The sequence below is a fragment of the Diplotaxodon limnothrissa genome, linkage group LG2 (assembly GCF_057381915.1).
Source record: "Diplotaxodon limnothrissa isolate DT_005_m linkage group LG2, D_limnothrissa_male_GT1.1, whole genome shotgun sequence".
Lineage (NCBI taxonomy): Eukaryota > Metazoa > Chordata > Actinopteri > Cichliformes > Cichlidae > Diplotaxodon > Diplotaxodon limnothrissa.
In genome coordinates this window covers 15,926,780-15,937,112 of record NC_140597.1, presented here as the reverse complement: position 1 = coordinate 15,937,112, position 10,333 = coordinate 15,926,780, and the positions used below count along the sequence as shown (strand labels likewise).

Sequence of the window (10,333 nt, the reverse complement as noted above, 5' to 3'; positions counted from 1 at the left end):
AGCGCCACTTCAGCTCACTCCATGCTAACATCGACCAGAACCATCGACCCAAAAGGGATTGAACTTCGCAAGCACGAGTTGGCCACTTTGAAACATACAGTTTTTCTAAAAATTTACGAAGCGGTCAGAGACCATAACGCTCACATCCTATCAGCTAGCTTGGAACATTGCACGGGCTAAAAAGCCATACGATGAAGGGGAGTTCGTTAAAAAATGCCTCAGTGACGTTGTTGAAATCTTGTCTCCTGAAAACGACAAATTAAAACGCATGGTATCAGACGTCCAACTGTCCCGCCACACTGTTGAACACAGAATATCGGACATTAACACGGCTATTGAAACACAGTTGCACTCTGACCTTCAAGCATGTGAGTATTTTAGTGTCGCATTGGATGAGAGTTGTGATATACAAGACAAGCCTCAGTTGGCAATATTTGCACAGTCTGTGTCAAACGATTGTGTGATCAAAGAACTCCTGGATATTGTGCCATTAAAAGACAGAACCCGTGGCACAGATGTGAAAGAAACCATGATGGCTGCATTAGAAAAAGCAAATCTGCCCATAACGAAATGAACTGCAATAGCCACGGATGGAGCACCAGCCATGATGGGATCTGTGAACGGGCTTGTGGGGCTGTGCAAAGCTGACCGAACTATTCCTGACTTTTGGAATTTCCACTGCATCATCCACATGGAGCAACTCGTGTCTAAATCATTGAATTTAGATAACGTCATGAAGCCTGTGATGGAAAACGTCAACTATATCCGCACACATGTGCTTAACCACAGTCAATTCAAGAATCTCATTGCTGAGCTGGACCAAGGGCTTCCAGGTGACCTGCCGCTGCACTGTGAGGTGGCTGTCAAAAGGCCAGGTACTCTCTCGCTTCTTTGAGCTTTTGGATGCCGTGAAACTGTTTATGGAAGAGAAGGACAAGGACTATCCCGAGCTCTCGGACCTCAAGTGGATTATGGATCTGGCCTTTTTGGTCGACATGCTGTGTCACTTGGACAGACTGAACCTGACCCTGCAGGGTAAGTTAAAAATGCTGCCTGACCTGGTGCAAAGTGTGTTTGCGTTTGTCAACAAACTGAAGCTGTTCAAGACACATATTCAAAAGGGAGATTTAACGCATTTTCCCACTCTGCTAAAAGCCAAGCGGGCAAGTCACCAGCGCTGCCCTGAGTAAGCAAAGAGCCAGATATGCAACGCTGATTGAAAACTTGCACGAAAGCTTTGTGACCCGGTTCCATGATCTACAATTGAAAAGGCCACAGATTACGTTCCTCGTCGACCCATTGAATGCAGAGACCGGCTGTTTGAAAGTCTCGCTAGTCACAGATGAAGCTGCGGCTGAGTTGGAGATGATCGGTCTTTGTGAGGAGGACCAATTGAAACCTGCTTTAAGGGAAGGGACCATTGAGTTCTGGAAAAGTATGCCAATGGAGAAATACCCCAATGTCAAACGGGCTGCGCTTAAGATACTGTCAATGTTTGGGTCAACATACGTCTGTGGGTCTGTGTTTTCTACCCTAAAAAATGTGAAATCAAAGCATCGATCTGTTCTGACTGACACTCATGTGAAAGAATTGCTTCGAGTGGCAACAACGGAATACAAGCCAGATTTGAAGAGGATTGTTCAAGGCAAGGAATGCCAGAAGTCCCATTAAACAACATGCATTGTAAAAGTAAATGCTATTGTAGATTATTATATTTTTGTTTATGGACTTGGTTGAACTGAGAGTTTGTGTGTGTGAGACAGTGCGCACAATTGTTGAAAATGACTGGCCTGTGGTTTTAGTACTGTAGGAGTCATTATCATGTTGGTGTGTGACATTTACAATAAATCTGGCTGAGCAGAATGTGTGTATTTTGTGTGTGTGTGTGTGTGTGTGTGTGTGTGTGTGTGTGTGTGTGTGTGTGTGTGTGTGAGAGAGAGAGAGAGAGAGAGAGAGAGGGAGGAAAGGATGGGTGATGTTCATGTGTGCCCATGCGTATGATGTGGCTCTTTGCGGTAACACAGTAAAAAAAAAAAGTGGCTCTTGGTCTCTGACTGGTTGGCCACCCCTGCCTTAAACTAATCTTTAGTTTTAGTGTCCTTATTTTCCTGTGAGGTATTTTTTCTGTTATTGGTTAGCTAACATAAAATAATTTAATTCTATGACCTCAGTCATAGTTTTTTGTGTTTTGTGGACTTGGAGAAGGCATTCGACCGTGTCCCTCGGGGTGTCCTGTGGGAGGTGTTGCGGGAGTATGGGGTGTCTGGCCCATTGCTACGGGCCATTCGATCCCTATACAACCGTTGCAAGAGCTTGGTTCGCATTGCCGGCAATAAGTCGGACTCGTTCCCGGTGGGTGATGGGCTCCGCCAGGGCTGCCCTTTGTCTCCGGTTCTGTTCATAATTTTTATGGACAGGATTTCTAGGCGCAGCCAAGTGGCAGAGGGCTTTCGCTTTGGTGGCCTCAGAATCTCATCTCTGATTTTTGCAGATGATGTGGTTCTGTTGGCTTCATCGGGTGAGGGCCTCCAGCTCGCACTGGAACGGTTCGCAGCCGAGTGTGAAGCAGCGGGAATGAGGATCAGCACCTCCAAATCTGAGGCCATGGTTCTCAGCCGGAAAAGGGTGGAGTGCCCACTCCGGGTCGGGGATGAGTTCCTGCCCCAAGTGGAGGAGTTCAAGTATCTCGGGGTCTTGTTCGCAAGTGATGGGAGAAGGGAGCCGGAGATCGACAGACGGATTGGGGCTGCAGCTGCAGTAATGCAGACGCTGCACCGGTCCGTCGTGGTGAAGAGGGAGCTGAGTGTAAAAGCGAAGTTCTCAATTTACCGGTCGATCTACGTCCCTACCCTCACCTATGGCCACGAGCTATGGGTAGTGACCGAAAGAACGAGATCGCGGATACAAGCGGCAGAAATGAGCTTCCTCCGAAGGGTGGCTGGCCTCTCCCTTAGAGATAGGTGAGAAGTTCGGCCATCCGGGAGGGGCTCAGAGTAGAGCAGCTGCTGCTCCACATCGAAAGGAGCCAGCTGAGGTGGTTCGGGCATCTGACAAGGATGCCCCCTGGGCGCCTCCTGGGTGAGGTGTTCCAGGCATGTCCCACCGGGAGGAGGCCCCGGGGCAGACCCAGGACACGCTGGAGAGATTATATCTCTCGGCTGGCCTGGGAACGCCTTGGTATTCCCCCGGATAAGCTGGAGGAGGTGGCTGGGGAGAGGGAGGTCTGGGCCTCTTTGCTTAGGCTGCTGCCCCCGCGACCCGGCCCCGGATAAAGCGGATGAAGATGGATGGATGGATGGACCTCAGTCAGCCAACCAGCCTGGTGATGTAACCTTCTGTACTGTACATAATGTTCTTCTTCTAAAATAATTGAATTATTATTTTAATTATTGTGCTGTTTTTTATTAGTAAATTCTGAAATATATGTTACTAATGCAATCTGTGTCCCCTTACATCTGGCGTAAAAATGACAGTGTTTCATAAAAAGAACATCATAGTTAAACACTGTGACGGTAGTGTGATTGTCTGGGGCTTATTATGTAGCAAGACAATGAAAAACAGCAGCAGTTTCACCTCTTAATGGTTAGAACAAACACCAAAATTAAGGTTTTGGAGAGGTTCAGAGAAGTTTGGACTTTTTACAGTTACAATGAGTACAATTGCAGATACTCCCTGAACACCATTATTGAATTAAGACATAGTCTGAATAACCGCCTGTCCTTTATTCACCCAAATCCTGTTGTAAATAATCCTGTTATTGTAGGCTCTACCTTACAATGTAAAGCACCTTGAGGAGACTGTTGTTGTGATTTGGCGCTCTATAAATTGAATTGAACTGAACTGAAGTGAATAAGTCTTCCAAATTTGTTTGTCGGTGATCTGAGTCTACTCTTTCATAGTTTTACAAACGACTCCAAACTACTTAATCCCCCAAAACTTTGCAGAGACTTTGCAGACTTTTGCAATAATTTGCAATGATTAAAATAGTCACAGTTTGGCAAATAAGTCTACTCTGTTTTAGTAAAGTTATTAAAAGTGTTGACAGCTAACACTTAAACAGCAGTAACGTGAGTAGAGTGTTGTACAGCTTTTATCATGGTCTGCTAAACACACTTTATATTCTGTAACATAGCCTCACCTGCTTTATCCCTCATTTATCATTCTACAGTGTTCAACTTACACTGTCATTTATCATTCAGTGAGTGGAGAGGAAGAACTGTTAGTTCTCAGTCTTGTTCCATTACGGCAGAATGTGCTGAGTATAATTTAACATTAATGAGCCACATTGTGTGTGTGTGTGTGTGTGTGTGTGTGTGTGTGTGTGTGTGTGTGTGTGTGTGTGTGTGTGTGTGTAATCTTCTGCCCTCTCTTGTTCTTGTACACCATGTGACCCTGGTTTCCTGCGCAACTGTGTGCGTGCATGTGCATTCCTTACTGATTGTGTATTAACCAGCTAATAAAGGATTTGCGGTTCCAGATGGGAAGACACAGTTTGACTTCCTGATTCATGATCTGTCACATCCACTTTACCTTTCACCACCTCTCAGCTGACACGTGGGGCTCAGGCATGGCTTCAAGTGACCAACAGGCTTTAAAAGAATTTTAAGACTTCTCTTCCATTTCAGTGCCTAAACTTTTTAAGGTTAGGAAAGTCCTTTTTGCCTTTTCTTCTCATCATCAAGGATCACTTAGACCTCACAGCTTTAATGCCAACATAAGCTGCGTAAACGTTTCAAAAAATTATTGTTTAAAATATTTTCACTTTAAACATGAAAATATTTTTTTTAATACTGTATCTCTGTAGCCATGTTACTGAAATGGTTTAAAGCTCTGGATCATTGTGTGCCTGTGAGCACACATGCAAAGCAGTGCTGAATGTGAATCACTGTGAATAATGTTTAGGCACAGAACTGGATTGGAGCCAAAGACCATGCCAGGCAGGCACATGGCTAAGAGTGCTCGAGCGCCTGCTCCTCTGCCCCTTGACGTCCAAAGTGCCCTTGTGTCAAGACTTTATGCATTAAGTAGGCTCATATAAAGTGGGACATTTAACAATTTAACAAAGACTTTAAGTAGAAATAACATCACTAGCATGGAGGTATACCAAAGTCAATTAGATTTATTTAATACAGTCAGAAATGTCCTTAAGTGTTTGAAAAATGACAGCCAAACTTTGCCTCTGTATACTACCACAGTGGATTTCAAAATGATTGATGTGCAGACTTTTAGTTTTAATTCAGAGGATTTAACTAAATTATTAAGTGTTTAGGAATAACTACTGTTCCTATATATAGTGAAAGTAGCACTGTGGCACAGTGTTTAACACTGGGTTGAAATCCACCATCTGGCCAGGGCCTTTCTGTGTGGAGTTTGCTTGTACTCCCCGTGTCTCCATGGGTTCTCTCTGGGTATTTCTCCCACAGTTCATGCACTTAGTGGGGTTAAGTTAATCGGTGATTCTAAAATTGTCAGTAAGTGTGAATGGTTGTCTGTCTCTCACTGTGTTAGCCCTGCAGCAAACTGGTAACCGCTCCCCCGCCTCTTGCTCTATGACAGTTTAGTGATTTTAAAATTGTATAGTTCTAACTACCTCTGGATCCAACTAGTTCTAGTTTAACTCTATAATCAGGAAGTGTGCAAAGACGACACTCTTAAAATGTAAGTAAATAAAGGTTAAGTGGATCTAATGTGAAGAATGACTTACATTATCACCACTTTTTGATTTTACTACTGAGACACATTTAATTGGGAACAACATTCCCCGAGAATTCCAGCTTCTGAGGTAACCTGAATATGACTGGGAAGAAGTAAAAACCAGGACCAGAACAGATTTTTTAAAATTGAATTCAAGTTGAATTTCCCAACATTAATCTTCCTGCTGCGTACCTATCAACATATAACCTTCAGTGTGTTTTTCTTTTATTGACTTTATTGTGAGCTGTAAGAACAAATTGTCACAGGGCATTATATTGAAAAAATTAAATATGTTGTATAGCTCTTTCCATGCCTTTTCATATGACATATTACTTAAAAAAGGTTTCTTGAATTGTCCATACTCCTCAGGAGTACTCAGGAGGAATACTTGGCTGGCTGGAGAATTGGCAGGCAGGTGGAGAGCAGGTAAGCTCTTCATTTTGCAGTGACTGAGCCAGCACACCAACAACAAAAAACTGCTCAGCTGTCTTACAACAGCAACACAAATGGTGATTGCCCTTTGATCTTCGCTGCCTTGAAGGAAAAGTAAAACAAACATGGATAACAATAAATAATGTACGTAGTGATTTTTTAAAGAACAACATGAAGACACCACCCTTTAACTTACACCAGCAATTTCTTTTAGCGCTATGCACCATGTCCAGACTGTGGTGTATTCCAAGCACCTGCCTGAAGAGGTGAAGAGGAAAATCATTCTGTTCTCTATCTTGCTACTTGCGCATTGTTATACATTTTATCTCAAAAGCATTTATTCATAACGGCTCTTATCTGCACATGAGCAGATCTCAATCAGCCTTCTCTCTTTAGAAAACGTATCCATGGTTAGATAAAAACCTCCTTCTCCATCATAGTACAGTTCCAGGATGTCTGCCACTTGTCTGTGGTTGCTAGATTAATGACCTCCTTGTTCTCATTTTCCACAGTGGTGGTAGGATGCAGGACCATGATATCTTTCCTTTGAAGGCTTTAGACATTTAAAGAAAAGTAAGCAAAAGTAGGTATTGCAGTTTATCATGTCTATTTTCATAATCTTTAGCAGGAGAACAGTTTTTTCACAACTATTTCTTGATAATAAAATCTCAAGCTTCAAATTTCATAACAGGCCTGGAGTTCCATATCCATCGGTAGTGTCCAGTGTGACAAATCTAAACGTCAGAGAAAAGTAAATGAATTCGGGCATGATGGTGGTGGTCAACTGGTGGTGACAAGAAACTTATACAGTTATGCAAGGATAGAGTTAGAAAATGTGAGCGACTGCCGCAACTGCTGTGCAAATGGATGATCACTGCTGTGGCTCTTGTAGTGATGTTGGCATCAAAGGTGCCACGCTGTCACACACTACAGCAGTCCTGAGAGCATTTGTATATCTCTAAATGGCAGGTTCAAGTATGTTGCAAGCTGCCTCCAGCTGTTCTCATACAGCTTATAGATGATGTTATCTTCATGTAGAATCCGCTGCAGCTGTGCTAACATAGACAAACCAGCACTAGGACAGGGTTCTTCACGAGGGTTTTCATCAAACACAATAACAGGAAGTTGATCAAAAGTTGTGTCCTTGTAATTGCTCCTCCCAGTCTGTGGAGGCAGAGCATTAAGAGAGCATGCTCTCTCATGAATGAACAAACAACAGCAGTGATTAATATTTCAGTGCCAGGCTACATTACAGACAAGGGAAGACAGAGCAATATGAGGAGATGATGTAAGGGGAAAAACGTGAGGACCTAAGCACAGGTGAAAACAATAGCATAACGGGACTGGGAAATACAAGACACAACAGATAATGATTACCAAAATAACACAAGTGAGACACAACTAGTAAACTGGGAAAGAGATTGACTTAACACAGGGAGGACAGAGACGGGAAGATACTGAAAGGCAAAGATGAGACAGAAGAAGGACAGACAAAAGTCAAAGTAACAAATATTAGATTAGAAGACTCAAAGAACAACCCTAGAAAATAAACCATTAAAAAAACAAAGCAGAAGATAAACAATACTTCAAAATACAACATAATAACAAGTCAATTAATTGAAAACCAGACTCTGATTAAACAAAATGCTCAGAAACCAAAAGTAAAGGTAACCTAAAATGTAAGACTTCAATAATAAGTAACGTACAAACAGAGGCTGCTGGAAAGTTAAAAAAAAAACAAAAACTTCAACATGACTCTCTTCTCAAAACCAAAACGAATAGTTGATGATCAAATTCAAAGAAAAATACCAACAAGTCTGTTCTACAAGCTCTTTTGAGTTCTGGCCCTTTATTTGTGATAATAGCTTGGCACACCCCCCTTCCCCATTTGGAAGAAGGTTATTTACACCACTCTCTTTTTTTGTTCATTTTGGAATGTTAGGAGGTGAAATATGTCATGGTTAAATGATAAACATGAACCCTTAAATCAGACTCACAAGCAGGCAGTAATTAAGTAAGAATGAAGCTTTTATTGTGGGCAAAAAAAGAATCATCCAAAAGGCAGACGAAAACCAAGCCTATGAAAAACAGGGGACATGCTAGGGGGTAACCCCGGGAGCATGGGGACAACAGTAAAAAATAATTATATGACATGACAATGAACAAAAATAAACTCAGGGAAATTTAAGAATTCAGGAAATAAGAGGAGGGGAAGAAATCTGAATACATAACATAGAAAGGTGACCAAGAGTTAAAAAAATAAAGGAGGAAATAACATAACAGGAACATCCAACACTGTGTCAAAGGCTAGACAGGATACAAAGAACATGAGGGAAGCAGAAAGTATAATCAGAAATCAGAATCGTGTTTATTGGCCATGTATATGTGCAGACACATACAAGGAATTTAGATGGTGACTCTCAGCACAACAATGTAAATCACACACACACACACACACACACACACACACACACACACACACACACACGCACACACACACACACACACACACACACACGCACACACACACACACACGTGTCTATATATACATTACACATGCATACAAATACATACACAAAGCTGTGTAAACCAACTATAAATAACCAAGTAATCTAAACTTACATACATAAAATTCAGGATGATAGAAATGAAATGAGGTGGAATGAATACCACAGAATGTACATAAGGTGCAGTTGCAGTCTGCTAGTGGGAGCAGTGTGACAGGTCAACTGTTTAGGAGGGAGATGGCGAGGGGAAAGAAACTGTTCCTATGTCGGGTGGCCCTGGTCCGCAGGCTTCTATACCGTCTGCCAGAGGGCAGCAGATAAAAAAGTCTGTGTCCAGGGTGTGAGGGGTCTGTGATAATTTTCCCTGCCTGTTTCCTGGTTCTTGAGAGGTGCAGGTCCTGGATGGAGGCGCCAATGATCCTTTCTGCTGCTCGTACAGTCCGCTGCAGTCTGCTCCTGGCCTGTTTAGTGGCTGCACAATACCAGACTGTGATGGAGGAGCACAGGACAGACTCAATGACCGCAGTGTAGAACTGGATCAGCAGCTCCTGTGGAAGACTGTACTTCCCCAGTTGTGTCAGGAAGTACATCCTCTGCTGTGTCTTTTTGAGGATGGAGTTGATGTTGGTCTCCCACTTCAAGTCCTGGGAGATGGTTGTACCCAGGAACTTGAAGATCTTCACAGTCAACACCGGGCTGTCTGACATGGTGAGGGGGAGCAGTGTTGAGGGATGTCTCCTGAAGTCCACTGTCATCTCTACAGTCTTAAGCTTGTTCAGCTCCAGATTGTGCTGACTGCACCACAGTACCAGCCGCTCAACTCCCTGCCGGTATGCAGACTCATCACCATCCTGAATGAGGCCAATGATGGTGGTGTCATCTGCAAACTTCAGGAGTTTAACGGCCGAGTTCTTAGAGGTGCAGTCGTTAGTGTAGAGGGTTAACAATACTGAGGGGCCGAGTTTCAGAGGTGATCTCCCCCAGCCTCACTTGCTGCTTCCTGTCTGTCAGGAAGCTGGTGATCCACTGACAGGTAGCTGGTGACACGCTGAGCTGGGAGAGTTTGGAGGAGAGAAGTTCAGGCACGATGGTGTTAAAAGCAGAAAAGTCCACAAATAGGACCCTGGCATAAGTTCCCAGGCAGTTGAGATGTTGCAGGATGTAATGCAGCCACATGTTCTCTGCATCATCCATCGACCTGTTTGCCTGGTAGGCAAACTGCAGAGGGTCCATTTGGTGGCCTGTAATGTCCTTCAGATGGGTTAACACCAGTTGTTCAAAGGATTTCATGACCACAGGTCTGTAGTCATTCAGTCCTGTAATGGTGGGTTTCCTGGGAACAGGGATGATGGTGGAGCGTTTGAAGCAGGAGGGAACTTCACACAGCTCCAGGGATCTGTTGAAGATGCGGGTAAAGATGGGAGCCAGCTGTTCAGCACAGGTTTTGAGGCAGGAGGGTGAGACACCGTCTGGCTGGGGGCTTCTAATCCTGAAATAGTCGGCTCACATCCTCAGTGTGTATTCTGAGTTTCAGGGAGGAGGAAAGGGGGGTGAGAGGTGTGATGGAGGTCGTTGAGTCTGGATTGGGGAGGGTGAGGGGGAAGGGGGGAGGGGTGGGAGGTGTGTTGGGGTCAGTGTCTGAAACAATGTCTCTGGGGAGGAGAATCTGTCCATCTCAAACCTGCAGCAGAATGTATTT

At 43.7% G+C, this 10,333-nt stretch overlaps 1 protein-coding gene across 1 annotated transcript; it reads left to right on the top strand.

Annotated features, from left to right (window-relative positions):
• Nucleotides 1–607: 607 nt before the first annotated feature.
• LOC146638316 (general transcription factor II-I repeat domain-containing protein 2A-like) lies at nt 608–1,671 on the top strand. Its single transcript, XM_085363820.1, has 3 exons — nt 608–875; nt 928–1,061; nt 1,156–1,671. Exons 1-3 carry the CDS (start codon nt 608–610, stop codon nt 1,669–1,671), a joined length of 918 nt encoding a protein of 305 aa, XP_085219946.1.
• Nucleotides 1,672–10,333: the final 8,662 nt, after the last annotated feature.